Source organism: Anastrepha obliqua, chromosome 1, assembly GCF_027943255.1.
Source record: "Anastrepha obliqua isolate idAnaObli1 chromosome 1, idAnaObli1_1.0, whole genome shotgun sequence".
Taxonomy (NCBI): domain Eukaryota; kingdom Metazoa; phylum Arthropoda; class Insecta; order Diptera; family Tephritidae; genus Anastrepha; species Anastrepha obliqua.
In genome coordinates, this window is record NC_072892.1 from 33,016,058 (window position 1) to 33,037,445 (window position 21,388).

Here is a 21,388-nt window from a genome sequence, read left to right on the forward strand (position 1 = left end):
CTTGAAAACTTGGCAGCTTCAACGCCCAGACGTTTGCACGCAGTCATCGATGCTGGTGGTGACCCAACAAAACATTAATTTCCACAAATTTAATCAGTTTTCCTAGATAATTCTTATTTTCTAAGTTCGTAAGTACACGTTTTTCAGTGCCGTTTTTTGGTTTTTCGTGAATAACTTTTAAAGTAAATACTGAAAATAAATTTATTTTTTTATTATACATTTGTTATATAATTAATCTTAAAACAAAACTGCATTATTACATTTCTTTTAAATGCTTTAGATCGGGAGAAATTAAGAAAAAAGGGGCCGTACGGAGAGTTTTGTCGGCAACTGTATATATTGGACCGCAGCAAAAAGTAGGACAAAAATTTGAGATCGATTTGAGCACTTGCTGAGAGAGTAAATTGTATTTTTGGAAAGTCTACAAAATTCGCTCGGCACCTCAGTTGCGGTTATTCGTAATTAAAAATTTCTCATTTCAACAAATATCGTTAAAAAGGTATTAACACAGCTATTTTATATATTCGAAATAATCTACTATCATCTCAAAATCGAATGTTATGCACGTTTTACGGAAAACCGCATCAGATAGTTTATACGAGATTTCATTAAAATAAATTCTATTTTTTCTTTAATTTTATCAGATTAGTACTTTTCAAGTAAATAAGTTATAAAAAAATTATAAAAAGTCAGAAAACGTGAAATATTTTCTGGTGCCGAAATGTTCTCAAATTGCAATTCTCTCAGTAATTGTTCAAAAGCGATTGCTACATTTCGACCTCGTTTTTGTGAAACAGTCTAAGATATAATAAATTCAGCATTCCGCATTCACTTAAAATGTGTTTGACTTTAATTTCAATAAAATTATAAAATTTCGAATTAACAATTTTGAGCTTTTAATTTGTGTGCATTTTGTTTTTTTTTTTTTTTTGTAATTTTCATACATCTGTTTTTCTTATGCGTAACAATCAATAATAACTGTGAATTTATTGCGACTTAAAAGTGTTAATCTTAAGCGTAAATATGTATGTATGCATAGTACAAACATTGATTTAGCCTACAAATGATGACATTTATTGTATTATAAAAATCATAAACCTCTGTCTGCATGTATTAACCGCTAGTTTGTGTGTACATGACATGGCATGTTGGTGTGTGTGACTTCATGTTTTTAAACTTTTCTTGCTATGAATTTTCTAACTGTTTGCCTCATTCGCACACTCATAACATATAACCTATTTTAATAATTAATTTAATTATCTATTTTTTTTTATTTAATTGATTTTTTTAGTTAATTTTTTTTCTTTTTCTTACTTATTTTAAGTTACTTTACTAATTGTATTATTGTTGTAGCTAACGTTCTCGCTGTTACCGATTTTAACGCACCTTTTTCGACGTTTGTGTTTATTTGTATGCAATTGTTTGCCTCTTTAAAATTTGATTTTCGCGCGTAATGCTTTTTATTTTATTTATTTTTATTTTTTCTTTATTGTTTTCTTTTTGCTTTTGATTTTTGGATTCTACATAGCTGCTTATTCCTAGTTTTCTGCACTGTGTTTTCATAGATTTCAACATCACAATCAGATCGCCTTTAGAAGGTCCTTTAAATTTCCAATTAACGCAGAAGAAGCCAAACCGAAACAAAGCAAATGAATCATCAAATCATGACGTAAACACAAAAGCGTTAACGTAAACGTAAACGTAAAGCAAAGCATAGAGAACATGAAAAAGAATGAATACATTAGCGTTATCTTTAGCAAATTCTTTGTGAAATTCAAAAATTCATTTAATTATAATTTTGGCATTTACTCATCCTCTTCTTCCCTGAAGAGATAAGTGCTCCAGTAGACCAGATTGAATAACGCAAATACTAGCGGGAACGTTATTCGTGATATAACATCGATCCTCTTCGATCTAGAACATTGTCTTTGGTGAGTGATTTTGCAGCAGTTTAAAAAATATATATATACGCAAAAGAATTGATTAGTTGATAAATCGCAGTATATTTGGTGTGAATTTGTGTTTGAACGAAGTGGTAATAGTTAGTTTCAGAAAAAAAAGAAAACTGTCTTACAAACATAATTTTTTGAATTTGAATAAGTTCTCGCTGTTTTTTTTTGTTTTAATAATTAGAAAAAAATAAAATTTATTAAAAACATATAATTCAATGCACCCTGAATAAATTATCAGTCACAAGGCTCTACTTTCGTCCATCGTCTATCAGCTGCTCATCTGCTGTTCAGAGAGCGTCTTGTATTTTGCGATTTTTTACAGCCTTACTCATTTTTTCACAATGTGCAGAGATGAGCTCAATATCAGACCGTTAGCCGGTTCTCAGCTAGTTTGAAGGGCTACGCTGATTGGCTGATGGAAATGGGGGTGATGAATGCGATTTGTTTACGAAACAAATAGAGATTGTATTGGTGATATACGAAAAAACTCAATAGAGTTTCCATTAATGTTACTTAGACGGAGTGGGAGCGAGTATTTACTGCTCAAAACTAGGGATAAGGCAGCCCATTAAGCTGCCAGACCACAGCAGTATTTTCCAAGCGGAAGTTTTTGCTGTGGGGAAAGCCGCGGAGCTAGCCTACACTAGAACAAGAAAGAACTCAACAATTAATATTACGTGGACAGTCAAGCAGCAATTTAGTCCAAAAATGTTCGACGGAGCAAGGAGGCCATAGAAAGGCTAGCCCCAAACAGTAGGCTACATATCTATTGGGTACTTGGTCACAAAGGCATTATGGGGAACGAAATAGTAGATGAGATAGCAAAAAGTGCTGTTACACTAGCTTTTGAACAAGAGACCAAACCGCTAAATACAATATACAGCAAAAGTTATGTGTAGAACTAACGACAAAAACTGACTCAATTTGTACTTACGCTCTCGAGAAAGGACTGCAGAACTATCATAGGTATGCTAACAGGCCATAATCTATTGGTTGCACATGCGTACAAGATAGGGATTGCTAACACGGACAGATGCAGAAAATGCAGAGAGGATGTTGAGGAAACTTTAGAACACCTTCTGTGCGTTTGTCCATTATTATTAAAAACGCGACTAAGATGCCTGGGAGCCCCACTGTTTGAGGATCTGGAAGACGTCTCAAAAGCGGAGCTCCCAGCTCTACTTACCATAGATTCGCCAAAAGCGCTGACATACTACATGATGTCTACTTTCGGTATTCATAGAGGTTGATCTCCATCTGGTATCGCTAGGGGCAAAAAGTTTCATGCGCGGCTTATTGCCAACCAGGCTAACCTAATCTAACCTACTTTGTTGTCATTTAAACAACGACTGATTGAACGAGTATGTGAATACGTGTGAAATGAGCGTGCAGAATTCTGCTGCCGACTTCGCGGTGACTTGGCAGCCGAGGTTACTCTCCCAATTTTGCTTTGGATGACCAAACTTGGTAATCTGTCATCCATGTTACTTCTTACCATCTACATAAATAGCAGTAATGGCGCTGTTCGATCCCACTTGGTGTGCCCAAATGAAACTAGTGGTGATTACAAGCAATACGCATTATTACAAGTGGCGCTTGACAAATACAGCTAACGAAAAAGGATAAAACATCAATGTTTTGACCCATTTGGACCGTTTATTTTTCTTTCTTCATTATTTATTAGGCTATGAACAGTTATACAAATTACCGGACTACGGCAGTGTGTTCCAAGCTGAGATCTACGCAGCAGACTAATAACTACTACGAACTCTCAAATAAACATTTGCATTGACAGCCAAGCAGCCATCAAAGCAATTGGAGCTGTAATGACAAGCTTAAACTGTGTACTACAATGCCGGAACAGGATCGATGAGCTAGGAACTGAGAAACAATGCACCATCTACTGGATGGACTATGTGAGATCTACCGGACTACCCAGGTTCTACCTAACCTAACCTATGGCTCATTGTCTGACAGAAAGCATATAAAATTTAGAAAAATTCCAACCTCACATTATTTTCCAATATTCATATCAAGAGCTGGTAAAAGAACAGAAAATCCTAATCAAATTGATACGAATAAAAAGTCTTTAGCACATTTTCATTACCTTCTGAGAAAGGGAATGCATACTGAAAGCAGCGACATACGCGATTTGCTATACTCCTCTCAGTGAGTTTGACAGAATCAGCTGATTTGCTGACGTTAGGTATAATTGGACATTTGTTTTCATTTTGCTGTTTTATTGTTATTAACGATTGAATTTATCGTATTACATCGTTCCCTTCAATGTTTGCCCAACTGTCGCGTGACAGCCAGAAATGCTCTCATAATTTTCGCAATCTTGTAATCTATCATTCTTGCTCATTCTGCATGAAGAATTAACGCTCTCTGATCGAGATTCTGGGCCTCGCCCTCATTAGTGACTTTTTGAATGCTATTTTTTTCTTTCTTGATTACACTCATCACTTTGTATTACCTGGGAGATATTCATGGCTGAGTGAATACAGAAGGCTGAGCATATCAGGTGCTATATTTGTACAAACTTTTTGTCTACAAATAAATTTTATCTCTCTATTCTCTTTTCTATTACTTTTCTTTTTTACATTAACCTAACCTAACTTTTGATGTTTGCTTAAAAAAACTTCGCTTGTTTCAGACTCGCTTCTCAGTTTTCTCACATATTTCATCTACGAACTGTGCTCACTTCAGTTCGCGCGGTATTGTATTCTATCACACTTGGAAGTTAATAAGAACTGTTGAGAGAGTATATGCGAGAGTATTGCGCATCTCACGCTACCGCTTATCAGTTCTCAATAATTTTCGAGTTTTATAATATTTTTTTTTCAAAATTCTTTTCTTTCTCTCCATATTTATATGTTCCGATTAAGAACGTCATTAAATTGCACTGTTCAATTTATTGGCAAGGAAATAAAAAAAATTTTGTATAAACCGAACTTTGTCCCTTTTTTTCTTTCAAAAGTTTGCAAGCTTCTCCCCCACAGTTCATCTAAAGCTACATCTCAGCGAAATTGCTCTCAAAATTCTCAAATTGAGCAATTCTGAATTGCTACTATTGGTTGTTGTTGTTATTGTAGCAGTTCACAAAACTATCCTGCGTCGTGAAGTTATCGGTCGTCGTCGCGTACCTCATCTGACTGTAAGACTAGGACAGTGTGGCTGTTTCGACAGTGTGGATCCAAAGGCAAAGTAATGTTAGATGTGTGGGTTTAACAGGGCATATGAAGATGTTGTTAGTGTCAGGCGGAGTACCTTCACATGCCGGACTTATGCTGAGTATGTGTGGGTAAATGCTCAGTAGGAATTTAAATTGCTACACTAACCAGAGCATAACTATGCCAGAATAACGAGTCTGTTGAAACTCTTCGCCTGCGATATTTGGGCAGAGAGAGCTCATGAGAGGGGTAAGTGGTAAGCTCTGTCAATGTTAGTAACGGCGTGTTTGTATAATAAAAGGACTATTTTTCATCTTGGGCACTTGCTTAGTACCAACTCACGAACGCAAATCATTTTACACGAAACAAGTAAGGCAGTGTAAAACATTGGTCGATTTTTTAAATTTTCGCCGGTCTTGCTCATTCACTCCAAATCGATGGTGGGCACTTTACAATGAGGTGTCTGTAGTTTTCATCGTTTACAAAAACTTATTTCGCGATGAACAGCGTGAACTTATTCAAATTCTCATGCAAGCCATAAAAATGCAAAAATTCCATTTATAAATAAGAAATAAAAGAGAAGCTCTTCAAAGCAGAGAGAGAGAGAGAGAGCTCAAAGATTCATTGCAAAACCAAACACAAAAAATTGTTTAAATAAAATTTACAAAAATTACCATTCAAGTAAATGAAGAAGCCATTAAAATTTGCAACGCAACACAGATCAAACAGCCAAAAAGGAACTGCAATTGAACTCAACTCAAATCAAATCAAAAGAAAATACACACATACATACGCATATTGGTACATACGTGTATATGTATGTATGTATGTATGTACATATAATTTGATAAGAAATAGTTTGATTATTTACCTTGTAGGAAACTTTGACAGCCATGTCTTACAGCAGTTTGGACGTTTGGGCGCCTGCATATGCACCTCGCACTGACGCAACTTCTCCAGGGCCATCGGATCGCCGGGATGACGCACTAGCGGCTTCTAAATTTGCATTTTTTTGTGTTGGCGCACATTTTTCACAAAAGAAGAATGCGCACACACATTTGTTTGTCGTTGTTGTTGTTGTCATGTTTTTTTTTTTTTTTTGGTTTGTTTTGATAACGATGATAGAGGAAGGTTTTTTGATATTGATTGTTTTTTTATTGATTGATTTAGTTTTGAAAAATGTTTAAATTTGTTTCGATAAAATTTTCAAGTTTTATTTTTTTTAGTTTGTTTGGTGGTGAAGATTTGAGGTTGTTGATGTCAATCGAAATGACAAAATGAAAAAGTTATGAAACAAAAATAATTGAAATGTTAATATTATTACGGTAATTAATTTTGCATAGCCAATTTGTTAATTTTCTTTTTGTTCAAAATATTAGTTTGAAATTAAAACTGAAATTTATGTGTAATATTTTTTAAATTAAACTAGGAAGTGGTGTGGCATTAAATACTGGTGTCTTTAGTAGAGGTTAGTGGTTTAAAATAAGTTTGACTTAACGTAGCTTTTAAAAAATTAAAAAAGTAGTCTTACAACATAATTAATTCGGTTATATTGAGATTTTTATACCTTAACACAATCTTTTTTAAGAAAATTTAATTAAAGAAATATTTTAGCAATTTTTTTTTCAACTTGAAAACAAAAACTTGAAGAAAAGTTTTGACCTAAATCAGTAAAATTTGTATATCCCGCAAATATATTCTTCTTCTTGTTACGCGCGATAACCGCTTAAACGATTTTGGCCGAGCGCGCCAAAGCGCGTGCTTATCGACGCCAGTTGGACACACTAAGTGAAGCCAAGTTCTCCTTCACCTTCTTTTGTTTTGTGAGATAACTTTTGTTTTGTCCATTTTGAGCGTAGTCTCATAAATCCACGATTAGAAACGAACTCTTCCGAAAAATGTATCAGCTCTTTCTCACAACCCTCTCTTGAGGCCGGTCTTGTAACAGCAAACACTTTTTTTAATGCTTGATTGGGTGATAGCCACTGGGATTATGCGGCAGAAATGATAGAACGTTCCACCTAAGCTATCGTTAAAGAAGAGTGCGATCTGTCGTGGTTTTTATGGAATGCAACACCTTTCCTATGAACGAATTCTGGTCAAAATTGGTCCATCACATGATTCCATATGGATAGCGTCAAATAAACTACAAAACCTGAATAGAAAGGACTTACGAGCTCTCACTAGATGCATAGGGACATTGTAATCTTTGTTACATTTAAGGCAACTAAGCGCCAGAACTCATCTCCGTGAATATGCACCTCTCGCAAAAACAAGACTTGCTCTAAGTCCATTGAGGATATGGAACAAGAAGTTTGAAACTCAACTCAGCCTCTAATTATAGGCTCTGGGTCACGTACAGTAGACCACATTAGTTGCCTCAGTACACTATGGCCAAATAAGAACTAACTAACTGTTGTATGGTAACAGCTGCAGCCATGGTAATGGTAATGGTTGTACGGGTTAGGCTAAGGTCTTTATGCACTGCGACCAGATTGAGCTATTTGTCGTCCCGAGGAATCGAAACAGCTCTTAGGAGGGTGCAATTGTAGGGCTTCCTCCTCTAGTAGGTACGAGCCCAGTCTCCTGGGTCTGCTGTGGCCTAATGCCCAGTTGGTGATTAAGTGTTCTATAAACTTCTTTTCATCACAGCAGGTATAATCTTGTACTAGATAGCCCTAAGTGCTCTACAAATTAATCTAAGGCCCTTTTTATCTAGGGTTAGAGCAGATTTTGCTTTGTTGGCATTGAAGTTCAAAAACTTTTTGGAGTGATTAAGGCTGCTTGTGCTGTTCCTGTGTTCCCTGATTTTAGTTTGGATCCATTTTTTGGTTTTCTATTTTATATTATTTTGGTTAAAGTCGAAAAATGGGGTTGGTGCAATAAATAGCCTTTCTGACCCTTTTTTGGCATAAAAGTCTGCCTTCTCGTTTCCTTCGTGCCCCTCATGCCCTGGCACCCAAATAAGTGAGACCTGATTATGAGTGGCCAGTTTGTTGAGTGCATTGTTAACTCTTTGACTTGAATGTGAAGATATTCCTTTGTGAACCGATTGGCTGTCCGAAAGATATTTGGATATGATATCCAATGTTTCCATTATGGCGAAGAGCTCCGCATGGAAAATTGTAGTATCTGTACTTAGTGTTAGGGATTTGTGCGCTCTAGGCCCCACTATTCCTGTTCCTACTCCATGGAGTGTTTTGGAACCATCTGTGTAGCCTTTTTGTGAGCCATCATTTATCCGTGTTGCGTTAGTGTTTCCCTAGACGGGAAGATAACCTTGTATCTCTTTATAAAATTGAGTACAGGTGGTCATTCGCTGCAGCCATAACTGAGGATGTAAAGGTTCAATACGGAACCTTAGAAACAAGAAGACTTCTTAATTCGGCTCTACCAGAATCCCACTCTTTTTTGTAAATTATTTGGAAAATATATGAGACTCTTTGTGATGGATAAAAGTTCACGTCAAGGCCTGATGGGGTCAACTTACTGCGATGGCCTTCGCAGCCTAAAGTTTATCGAACAAAAGTTTAGTTCTAGATTATATTGTTCCAGGGATGGTCGTAACCGTAGATGAAGCATACAATTTTCTTAACTAATATTTTGGCCCGCTCTTGCTTTGAGTGAAAGTATACTTTTTCTTCAAAATTTTCGGAAAAATATATTCTCTGGTCATTTTTGAAAAACTTGCCCTCAAAGATCTTTTTCTTATTTTTTATATTAAAAGCTGAGGCTCGGCTTAGTTATCCCCGCAAATTTCTTTTACGGTTTATATTTAAATGAGTGCAGTGAATAAAAGTTAAAAGTTGGTATGGTGGACTTTGAACTTGGATATGAAAAAGGAGCTTAAAGGAAAATGAAAACTTTCTATAAATTTTTATACAAAGAGATCGACATTCATTTGATATAGTCGAAATCCAAGTTATTCTTTTTTTAATTAAAAATTGTGTTAAGGTATTTGAATTCCAGCATTAGACGATTGATTCTTATTTAGTTTTATAATAATTTCTAATTTAGATAAAAGATACAAACAAAAAATTGTAAGTATAATAAAAATATAATAGAAAAAATCTCTATGAGTTTATATCTATCATAGCTAAGTAGGTAAGATATCTTATAAGGTATTTTCTATATCACTTCTATATCAAGATGACCCAAATGGAATAACCCACTAAATTTGTTTTATGGCAGACAAAATGATACACCAATTATTTATTTTTTATTTAATTTGGACATCCAAGTCAAAGTGTAATCCGCCCTCCCCACCTGTCCTACACTAAATTGTGATTAACTTAGGAAGATTCTAAATTTTTAAAATATTTTTCCCAGTTAAGTGGAATCAATAACTCAAATTGGAGTCCTTAAGATGATGACAACTTTTATCAATTTTAAAAATACTTGGCTATCGGTTTCGATAGCTATTTGTGATGTGTGAAAATGCACTGATACCCTGCCTCAGTTGAATTTACAAAACCTAATCTGCTTTTATAAAGTGATGCTCGAATAATTATTCATTTTCTCCGTAGTTCCTAGGTGGAGAAAAAGGTCTCGAAAGGGGCTGAATAATTAAACTCCGGTGACCGTTTGCTCAATGTCTGGTTAATATTGCATTTAACCTGAGGTTAGTTAACCAGCTGATAGATTGAAATGGCAGTTATGTTTTCATTAAAGTCTGATCATTTAACGTTGGGTGGGCTCAATAATTGTGAATGCTATAGAAAATTATTTACAAAGTAGTATTTGGAATACTCGAGAGCTGCACATCAGATGAGTTTGGCTTAAAATTATAGCGTCTAATTTATGATGCCAATTTGTGCGTGCCAACTCTGATTTCTGTTTGTTTACGTTAATAATTTTATTTTAATAAAAAATTTTATTTCACAATTAAAAAAAAAAAAAATTAATACATTTAATAATTTAAAAAATATATTTAATAATTTAAAAAGTTTATTTGATAATTTAAAAATTTTATTTAATAGTTTCAAAATTTTATTCAATAATTTCAAAAGTTTATTTAATAATATCAAAATTTTATTTAATAGCTCCAAAATTTTATTTAATAATTTTTATTTTATAACTTTTTTATTTGAATAAAAAGAACAGCTCTTAAATTTTTCAAACTTTAAGGATGATTCGTATTATTCTTATCTGAGAACTTGCCTTACAGGAATTCAAAGAGGTGGGCGGCTTCCTGAGAGGTAAATCAAATCACTTTGTTTTTGCACGATTTATTTGTTGTTTTTCAATACACTTCTGATTTAACCTAAATAAAAATTCATTCGCCCCAAAACTTTTCATTATTTCAAATATATCCTTAAATTTTTTTGAAGAGTTAACAAAGCAAAATTTTATTTGTTATTTTGACTGCAGCATCAGCGCGTCATTTTTTTTTTTTTTTTTTTTTTCAGAGGTAAATATATGCCATCTGTCTATGTGCAGAGATCAGCTTAGACAGAAACCTCCGGAATGAGGCTCAAGGCTCTGTTATCCTGTGGGATTCAGTCGTCACTGGTTTTTGGGTGTATTGAGAAATTAAACTTGCTAGGAATCCACAATGTGTCGCCGGACACAGAGGTATAACTGAGAACCCGAGCTCTCCCTTGCTATGGAACAACACACCAGAAAGGGGAAGTTTAGAACAGAAAAGCTAAGGCTAAGAGATATTAGCTGGCACCAAATTATAGGCCTGCGACAGGCGAAGTCTTTACTGGGGGGTATAATCAAAAGAGGTTTACAAAACTCATAACACTCTCTAAGGATAAGCTGAGAATGTTCACGGGCATGCACTAACTCTTGCGGTTCCTGCGTCCAGTCCCCGGAGACTTCAGCCCGCATTCTCCTTGAATGTGACGCTATAGCGCGACGAAAGTTGACACTTCTTGGGCAGATGCAGCCAGTAAAAAGGGTATACACTTAGCCTAAGCCAGCTTTATCTTAAGTTTAAGTATAAGACACTATGTTTAATAAAGGATCTGAGTTTTTGAGGTACAGTGATGAGTAGAAGGCACAAAAGGCCATGCGGCCGAGGTCCGAACCTCAATTTTTTTTTTTTTTTTCAATTCAAATTCAACTGCCAATTTTTCCTTCGGTTTGCAGGTAACTGAAGTTTATCATCCAACTAATCTCATTAGAATTTAACTGGCAAATGTTCGCGAACCAGACGTTGAGAAATAACATTTTTAGGCATTCACCGACAGGGTTAGGCACAGTGAACTAAATAATTAATGCAATCAGCGGTCCATCACTTAAAAGTTGAAACACTGAAAAATTGAATACTTAGACCTTATTTTATTATTTTCAATACCACTAAAAAATTACTGATATTGCAGTTTAGGGTTAGTGCAAAATGCGCTACCCTGTTTACCGCTAAAGTTCTGATTGAGCGCTTACCCAGACATTGAGAAAATGGAATTGAACGGTAACCCAGAGTTAAAAATTATTATGTATCTACACTTGTACTTACTGAAAGGGAGTTGTTGTGAAAGCTTGTGCAAAATTTAAAAAACTTCACTCAAGAATTTTAAAAGTTATTTTTCTTAACAATTAAATGGACTTCAAACTGATTTTAAGTGGATAGACTTAAGATTCAACTAAAACTCTGAAGAAGTGAGTAGACGTAAATAACAAAAGCTACGATACTTAAATAAACCGTTAACACTTATAACTAGAAGTTAGTTAGTTAGTTTTTGTTTGATAAGAAAAAGTTTTTGACAAATACCATTGCGAATGTTGCATTACTGTCTGTGTCGAGCAGATCTGAAGCAGCATCTAAGCTGGCCTGCTCCAAATCGCGACGTTTCTTTTTCATATTCTCCTTATGCATGTCTGCGGCCCGATCCGTATATGTTGCGTGCGATAAAAAATGTTGGACAAGAATTTATTTGTTCACACAACATTTGTGCGTGTGAGTGTGTTCGGTGTATGCGTGTGTGTGTGTGTGAGAGTAAAAATAAGATAGTGTTTTTGTTTTCGATGAATAGCAGATGTAGCACAGAGCGACAGATTAAAATACAAATACGAACACGAACGCATTAGTTTGGTTACAAATATAACAACAACAAATGATAATTTAAGAATGTATTGTTAACAGTTAGTTTTTATGCCATATGAGAGTGGCGGCGACAGTGACAGTGATTGGTTTTCCAATTATTCGGAGTTTGTGTGCGAGGTCAGGTGGAATTAAAAAAAAAACATACACACATGCACAATGAGACATAAGCGCAAATGAGACATAAAAAATTAAGAGACACACATTTAGCGACATTTACAGCGTTACGAGTTGCAATGTGTGAAGTAAATAAATTTGCAAAAGACGGAATTCAAATAGTGGAAAATTTGTACATTGCAAATATTCAAAAAAAAAAAAAAAAATAAATAAATAATGATAATAATAAATAAATAAAAAATTAAAAACAAAAAATTTATAAAAAATAAAATTCAATAAAAAAAAATTAAAATAAAAAAAATAAAATTAATTGCAAACAAAAAAACGAAAATTATGTGTTTTATGTAGTATTGTATGAATATGCATGGAAATGATGAAATATGAAATGAAAGAAGAATAAAAAAAATATTATTTTTTAACATATCACATCAGTATTTGAAAATTTTATTTTACAATTCAAAATGCAAATAAAAAGAAATATGCCATGAAAATGCAACCATGTATCGAATATGACAATGTTTTGAAATGCATTTTTTTTGTATACATTTTTATTTTTTTTTATTTTTTATAGTAATTAGTGTGTTGTTAATATTTGTGGTTTATTGTTGTTTTTGTAGTAGTTATTATTAATACGAAAGGCAGGATGAAATAAGAAGATAAAATACTTGTATTAGTAGAATGTCCTCAGTGAAGACTTAGACATTTTTATGGTAATTATAAAAAAATCAATTCACGTGAAAGTCATACAAATGAATATTTATTAGAAACCGTTTGCTTTATTTGAAAGTTTTAAAACAATTTTTAAAAAACGTACGATATTTTTTTGATTGAATTACATTAGAGCGCAAATCATGAATGTACTAAAATATTGAAGACCAACTGCGAGCGTAACACTGGACTTGCCCTAATCACTACTCATTCGTACTCCTACGATTTCTTCTCGTGCTCAAAATTTTAGGCACACCACTATTTTTTTACAAAATATAGTTCATACTACAACAAGAAACATATAAGGCAAAGTTTCAAACTTTGTGTAGCATTTTTCCAAATTTTTTCAAACTTTTATCACCTAAACTTTTTAACCAGCATTTTTACAATTTTCTGGGTATGCAGTTTCATAGAACATTGAATTTTAGTAAAGCAAAGAGGAAGTCTCAAGTATGCACAAAATACCGTTGATTTTTGAGAATTTTTTTTTCGCTGATGTGTCACGCCCGGTTCTTCCATACAAAGTCCGCGCTCGATTTGTTTTAAATGGACGAAAAAGCCCAAACCCTAACACCGATAGCAAAAAAAATTATAATAAAAGCTCAAATTCTAATTTTCGCCCAAATGCGATAAATATTTTTTTGTGAACGTGGACACTCTTGCGATTGGTGCGGAAATTAAATAAAAAGTGCCAACATTTTTGCGCAACGATCAGCCTGCCTGAGATATTACGAGAAAGCTGCTTAAAAGCCATTTGTTGGTTTTACGTCTTGGAAATCAAAAGATGTTGAAAAACCAACAGTCAGTAAAGGTGGAAGAGCTAAAAAATTACAACGGTAATAGCGGTACTTTAGAAGGCTTCGAAATTCGCATAAACGGATGACGAAAATCAATAGCGAAGCGCTAAACAACAAATCAAATATGTTAAACTACCAGGTGGTAGGTGTTAAACACGTCAAGGTCGTTACCCCATCGGAAAATGTATACTTTTTGCAAATGGCGTCGGACATCAGTCATATTTCAGTCTTGAACTAGACAGCTACAGTAAACATTTCTTGTAAAGGTCAGCGTTTGGTATGATTTCCGTGGGTGCCTGTCGACTTTGGGATTACTCCACGGTGCTCAGCGGATCAAATCAATGAGTTGATCAGCGTGCCAATGCGCCAAAAGAATTCACGATACCAGTTGGTAATGCGGAATGGACACACTAGCAATTTGGTTAGGTCCGATAACTATTTACCTTCTCTGCCGTAATTTGGGTCCGGCACCCAGTGGCAATGCAACCTCACATCGAGCATAAAAGGCTTTAACCGCATTTGAGTGTTAAACCAAAAGCACCACGACAATCCCCAAGGGGTTGTCCACACGAACAGTTCGGAGCGAACTCTCAGGTCTCCCGTTACCCGTAGCCCCAGTTTCAAGTATTCGTTCAGACTTCGTAGCCAAGACTACTACCAGCTGAGCTTCCATACAGCTGTGGACTTGTAGCCGAGGGAAAAAATAGTCAACTGGACGTCCAAAATATCTGAACGCCCGTCTAAACACTCCACGTGCTTATTGGCCTAACACTTCACTCACATTATTAACGTCCATCGGTCCAACCATTCCCCACACCTCAAAATTTCTAATGTCTGAGTACATCATGCATTCGCAGAGGACATTCACCGAGTCCTCCCCTGGTTAACCTCATTCCTCACTTACAGACAGTTTCAAAAAAGTATTGGGTAAAGAAAAAACCTAGGCTGTTGTTGTAGCAGAATAAACATTCCCCATACTTACATACGGGGAATGCTGCTGGAGTGACAGTCCTTGGCCGGATATAAATCCGGGTCGTTTCGGTAACGTAGAACCGATTATAGTGGAAACGAGTATATATACGTCGTTGCGTATGGAAGAGGATTTGAGAAAATTCTTCAAATTTCACTATATATGACAAAAAAACAACCATAATGCCACAGCAGAACCACGAATTCTTTGCGCTTCGGGGAGCGAATAGTTGAATATTGGGGTGCTCAAAAAGTACTCAGATCATACATTTTTTTTTTATTCCTTGATATCTCTTGTCAAATTTACAATAAATAGTTTGTAAATGAGATTATTTATATAGTTATATGAAGAAATACCGCTTTTAATCAGAGCATGGGGCGGAAACAAACTCAGACCAACGTGAGCGATCGTGTGTAACTTGTTCGAATTTCATGCCAGGAACATCTTGATTGGTATTCCGCGTGTGTTGATCGCATCCAAGTTGTTCGTGGTCGTCCTCTTCTTCTGGAGCCTTGTGGATTCCATTCTAGGGTCATCTTTGCGATGCCATTGTCTTCTTTGCGTCAGGTGTGCCCAATCCAAACGCCAGAAGAAAATCATATGCATAAATTGCGTGCTCTCACTATTTACTAGGCATGATGCCGAATATGTAAACTGATTTGACAGCTTGCGTAAACATCTTTAAGTTCTTACGTAACTTAAGTCAGGTTTACGTCTGCAGTAATCATACCACTAGAGGCTCCTACTCAAGAGTTTGTGCACTCAAACCGGTTCGTATGAATCAAACGAGTGTCATTACTTATTAGCCGAACAAGGAATACACCTATTTTGAATACCACTCATATCTTGCAAGGGTAGGCTTAGTAAATGGCACAATTTTTGCAATCCACGTAGATACCTATCGAGTTTCCGTAACTGGTATAAATTTGTAAATTTCTTAAAGCCATGCGAAAATGGCAAATGTGGTTTACTACGTTAGGTTAGCATAGTCCCAGCTTGTCCTTATGGAAGATAGGATAGATCTTTTCCACGTGCCCTTTTCCCGGTAGGGGCTTCTGCTTCTCTGAGGATTTCAGAGGGACAACGCAAAACTGTACACATGAAGCTCATTTGCGGGTCGAAAATGTATCCCTATTTTCTTAAAGCCTCCATTTCATACGAGTATCTAAATCCCTCCTGTATACACTGGCCATGGGCTAATAATCATTTCTGGCGCCAGTTTATCGATAATAAGCGCGGGTGCCGAAAAATATTTAAAGCTTATCGAGCTAAGGTAAAATAGAGTAAATTAAACAAAAAAAATAATATAAAAATAATTAGCGCGTACACTTCACTTTGGTGCAAAAGTCGAAGACTAGAAGAAAATCCACAAAAAACGGAATTGATACTGTTCAGCAGAAAATATAAAACACCTGCTCTTCAACAAAAGGGGAAAAATCCCTTAAAGTAACAGAAATCGCTGAATATCTAGGACTCGTACTGGATAGGAAGCAAATTTCGGGGCTCACAGTTGCAGATAGAGTACGCAAAGCTACGACGGCGTTATTACTCCTGCGGAAGGCTCATTGGGGGAAAATGGGGTTTGAAACCCAGAATGATACACAATTACAATTCTCTACTAAGGTATTGCAATACGGTGGAATGCCCTTGAGAAGGACGTGAATATTAAAGGAGTTAACGAGGTGCAAAGACTTGCATCTGTTCTTATAACCGGTGCAATGTCAACCATACCATCGAAAGCACTGTATGCGTTCCGTTAGCACGTTGGGGCTTCCCGGACAGCTGAACTATACAGTCCCGCTTATACTTGCCATTACGGGACGATGTAAGTCAGGGCGAGTCCGTCCATGTATACACAGATGGCTCAAAGCTCAAGGGCAGGTTGGGCGAAGATGTATATTCCGAACATCTGGGGATCCGAGCATGACTTTTGCAGAAGTTGTCTAGACGAGGAAGAGAAAGAGACGATCCCGCACCTCCTGTGTCTCTGTCCCGCTCTGCCCAGATGTAGACACGCTATTTGGGGTAGACAATCCTTTCATGAATTGGAATATCTCGGCTCTGTCGGAATTAAGGAACTTACAAAATTTTTGAAAAATACACACTGGTTTTAGGAAAGATAAGGAGAAGTTCGTCACGCAGCATCACAATGGGCCATGAGCCTGAGTGTGTCCCACAATGAACACCCGCTTCAACCTAAGCTAACCTAACTTCTGTTAAGTGTTTCGTCGAGCTCTGATTCCTATTTGCCGCGTGCGTATTGATGTTGTTCCACAAATGGACGCCGAGGGGCAAATGGTTTTTATGAGGAGCTTTTTCATGACAAAAATATTTTTGGAAGTTTGCCATTGCATGGCGAGGGGCGATTGCTATTAGAAAAACACTTTTTCTATCAGCCATTTAGTGGCCACCAATAAAGTACTACAGGGTTAATCAGCAACCTAATTTTGCTTACCCTAGCAAAGAGAAATGTTTAGGTGCGTAAATCATTGATTATGCAATATAAGCTGGCGTAAAATTAATCATCCAAATTAGTTTATGAATAACTTTTTTAATAAACAAAAAAACAAAATGATTTCAATAGTCTGGAAGAAACTTTTGTATGCACAAGTAAATCTATAATATAAAAATGAATCGCAAAAGGTGTTGGTAAGCGCATAACTCAACAACGCATGGACCGGGAAAACCCTAAAACAGCACTTTTTTCCACATACAAATATTGCGCCTTCGCGTTAGAGGATCTAATGCGTTCACACAAAAGTGATAATATCGTGAACCCGACCAAATTGAAAAGTCAAAAAATGTAAGAGTAAGTTACATCAGTTTTCACGTCGTTGCATGTGTCAAACAAACCGCGTTAAAAAGCGTTTATTATCTTTAATAATTAATTTTGATTGATTTATATCGCGTTTTGGGCAAAGTGTTTTAATATCTGCGATTAATAATTATTGCATGTGACATAATTTAGGTAAGTATATTCGATATGCCTCCTATCCTAGTTTAGGTAGAAGAACCCGAAATGCTACAAACCAAACTAATTACCATTATAATCATACTGCACAAGAACGTGACGACCGAAATGAACGTGAAATAATTCATATATCACGAACGCGGGAAGCGGGAGCGAGAGATTCCACTAATAATCGCGCAAGTTTGAATCGAGCTGCTTAAATTACGATTTATCAATTGACTACAGTAACTACCAATGTGTTACTATTGAATCTATAAACTTGTTTTGCTCTCACTGTAAGGCATTGAAATACAAAAATGAAGCCAATGGATTGTGTTGCGCAAATGGGAAAGTGAAATTGGTACCATTGGATCCACCACCAGAGCCATTGTACTCATTGGTTTCAGGAATAGGACCAGATTCTATATACTTTTTGTCAAATATCCAACAATATAACAAATGCTTTCAAATGACGTCATTTGGGGCAACAAACGTAGTTTGGGAAAATTTCATGCCAACTTTTAAGGTATGTATTATAGCAGTTAATCATTATTATTTTAGTGAACAAAATTTCCTGTTGACTAAGTAAATATGTATCTTTAACCTTCAGTTCCCTAATCCCCAAGAAATAGATTACTTAGTCATAATATTATTTGGTGATTCAAATTAGGAGACAGATATACATTTTAGGAACAAATATTATTTATATTTGGTAAAATCATTTTTTTAATTTAGAGATACAAGGGCAAGTATATCATAGATCAGGTTCACTGTTACCAGCGTCAGATAGCAATGACAAATTCCTGCAAATTTATTTCATGGGCACTTCACCACAAGAAATTAATATTCATTGTTCACATAACAATTTACTAAAGAGGTCTATTGTAGAACAATTACAAACTTTATTTCATGAGCACAATCAATTGATTATGATGTTTAAAACTGCACTGGATCTGATGCCATCTGATAATCACAAAATTGTAATCAGAGCTGATAAAACAGCTGTTGGCCAACATGCAAGACGTTTTAATGCACCAACTATTGATGAATTTGCCATCGTTGTAGTTGGAGAAAACATGGAATTCCATGATATTGTTTTATATCGTCGGAATAATCCATCGGTTATTAACCCTATGTTAATAATAATAATAATTAATTATGTTTTGTCATTGAAGCATCCACTTTATAAATATTGTCAACTTTAGGCTCCCACTATCCCTTTAGATTATTTTTCAATCAGGTTTGAACCTTAAGTTCCCCTCTTAGTTTGAAGTCCTCTGGCAGACATCCCAATCGGAGTTTTTAGTGGGTCCCAAATGAGTGTCCAAAGTTCGTGGAAGCAAAGATACTTAGGTCAACCGAGCTGACCCTTTTCTTTACTACTCCTGAACAGAACCGTCACCAGGATGATAGGGCGGTGTGTGAGGGTCAGCAGAGGAAAAACGTCTTAAGGTCGAAATATAAGCTACCACATTCAAAATCTATTTGACAGAACGAAGTCTGTCGGATCCGCTAGTGAATAAATAAATAAAAGAAATATAATACAAGATGGCGCAAAGTGAATAATCCAGTGTTGTTTTTGAATAACTTTTTTACTAAGTAAAAAAAAAAATTTTTCTTGATCAATTTTTTTTTTTAACTTTTTGCACGCAATTGCTTGTCTGTTTGTATAGTGCAGCTCTCTAGTTCATAAGTGTCAAATATGTGTGACGTGCGGCGTCATTTGCCAAACTTGTAAATCTTCCGATAGGGTGATTAATTTTGCGCCACCTTGCAGTTTCATCAAAGCAAAAGGTATTCTTATTTCGCAAACTCCAATGTAATTCAATCAATTAGAGGCACATTAGGTAATTCCAAATTTTTTTAATTATATTTGAAAATGTTCAAATTCAAAACGCACTTTTCGCAAAATACGCAAAAGACACGATGCAGAATTTTAATTAGTCATTATTGATAAATTAGTAGTGTAATTTTTTTGATTAATTAAAAATATATTTATATGTTTGTATATACGTGTAGAAATTTAAATTGTCATAAATGCTGTTGTTGTGTTGATCTACAATAACATTTGCTGTGTGGCTATACTTTTATTGTATTAGTTTGGCAAGCTGGTAGTAGTGTGTGGTAATTTTTCAAATAGTTGAGTTAATTTTATTCTTTGCTTTTTTTTAATTTTTTTAAATTAAATCTTTTTTAATAAATGTTTTTTTTTTTATATAAAAATTAATATAATATTTTTTTTTAATTTTTTTATGTAGTTTTTTTTTTTTGTTTGTTTCTCATCTGTTAGTTAGCTAAGTAGTTTTGTGATTGCACGCACACTCATTTGTGTATTAGTTTGCATTTATTTTCATATTTTTTGTGTAGTTTTTTGTTTTTTTTTTTTTGTTGTTATTTACAATTACACACACACATTCAAATATGTGAAGAAAAAAATAAACAAAATACACCATCAATTAATACAAATACATTGAATAAGAAGCATATAAAATCTCAATTACTAGCTTTATTCAAACCTGAACGGGAGGCATAGTTCACCAGCGCGAATTCGAGCAACGCTCCAAAGACGAATGTCAAACAGACGCCAGTCCAAACGTCGATCGCCTTTGTGTAGGAGACTGGCGGCAGTGAGGCATTTATGCCAGACGTTTGTGTTGCCATGGTGAGCAGGGTGGTGACACCTGTAAAATGTCCAAGTGAATTGTGACGAAAACTGACGTGGAAAAGCAAATATCGATAATTTTTGACTTATGTGAATAACTAACAAACTAATTACAAAAAAAAATAAAAAAATAAAAACATAAAAATTCAACTAAACAAATTCACTATGAAAATGAAAAACACAACACACAACAGAACTCTGAGAACTCAGCAAACTCAGAAAACCGTAGTTGTACGAGTATTCTTCAAAAAGAGTACCTGAGTTGAAAGGCATAACAAAATACTACTTCGGTAAAAGTATTGTTTAAGTACATAAGTGTCGTTTTATTCTATTACTTAATAGTTTTTGATATATATTTTATTATTTTTTAAATTTTCTTGTTGCATGCTCGTTTAGTTGCTTTTTCGTGTTTGTTTGCATTTACTATTAGTTTACTGTGCTTTGTATGGTTTCTGTTTTTGTTTATTTCGTTATTTGTTTCGACTTACCCAATGACACACGTGCTGGTACGGCGCCTTGATCAAGCCAGAATGACACCCATGAGACAATGACCAACATACAGCATGGGATATAAATTTGGATTAAGTAATATGAGAATTCTCGCTTGAATAGTAGATCGACTTTGAGGCAACTGTATTCACCTATGAGTATACAAGGTATCGTACATAAAAGTCACAACTGAAAACATTTCGTTGGGGAGCTCACACAAATCAAAACAATTATGAAATATAAGAATAAAAGTATTTCAAGAAAATGAACTAAGTAAGTAATAATTAAAAATTCAGAAAGAAAACAAAGAAAGTTAACCAAATTAATGTTGAAGATTAGTAGAAAAACTATACAAGTACGAGTAGTTTGAATACAAAACAAACAAACGTAAAAAAACAAAAATTCCTTGCAGTGTTTCTTCAATATATTTCTTTAAAAATTATTGGAAAATTTGTTTGCTTAGTTTAGTAGCGAAAAATTATATATAAGTACATATCCTTTCCTGAAAGAGCTTGACAGGGC

The 21,388-nt window shown here is 35.0% G+C and overlaps 1 protein-coding gene across 2 annotated transcripts in view; it reads right to left on the bottom strand.

The window, feature by feature from the left end:
* Positions 1-257: 257 nt before the first annotated feature.
* Positions 258-21,388, bottom strand: part of LOC129236383 (glutamate-gated chloride channel) — a 157,812-nt gene continuing 136,681 nt past the window's right edge. The window contains exons 9-14 of one of the 2 annotated variants that reach the window (XM_054870741.1): positions 20,866-21,018; positions 20,232-20,396; positions 11,844-11,950; positions 5,997-6,121; positions 1,810-1,914; positions 258-1,601 (exon numbers count right to left, since the gene is read on the bottom strand). In XM_054870741.1, coding sequence (XP_054726716.1) covers positions 1,592-1,601; positions 1,810-1,914; positions 5,997-6,121; positions 11,844-11,950; positions 20,232-20,396; positions 20,866-21,018 — 665 coding nt within the window. In that variant the 3' untranslated portion in view covers positions 258-1,591. Of the gene's footprint in view, positions 1,602-1,809; positions 1,927-5,996; positions 6,122-11,843; positions 11,951-20,231; positions 20,397-20,865; positions 21,019-21,388 lie in introns of both variants that reach the window. The other variant, XM_054870740.1, reaches the window with a different exon arrangement.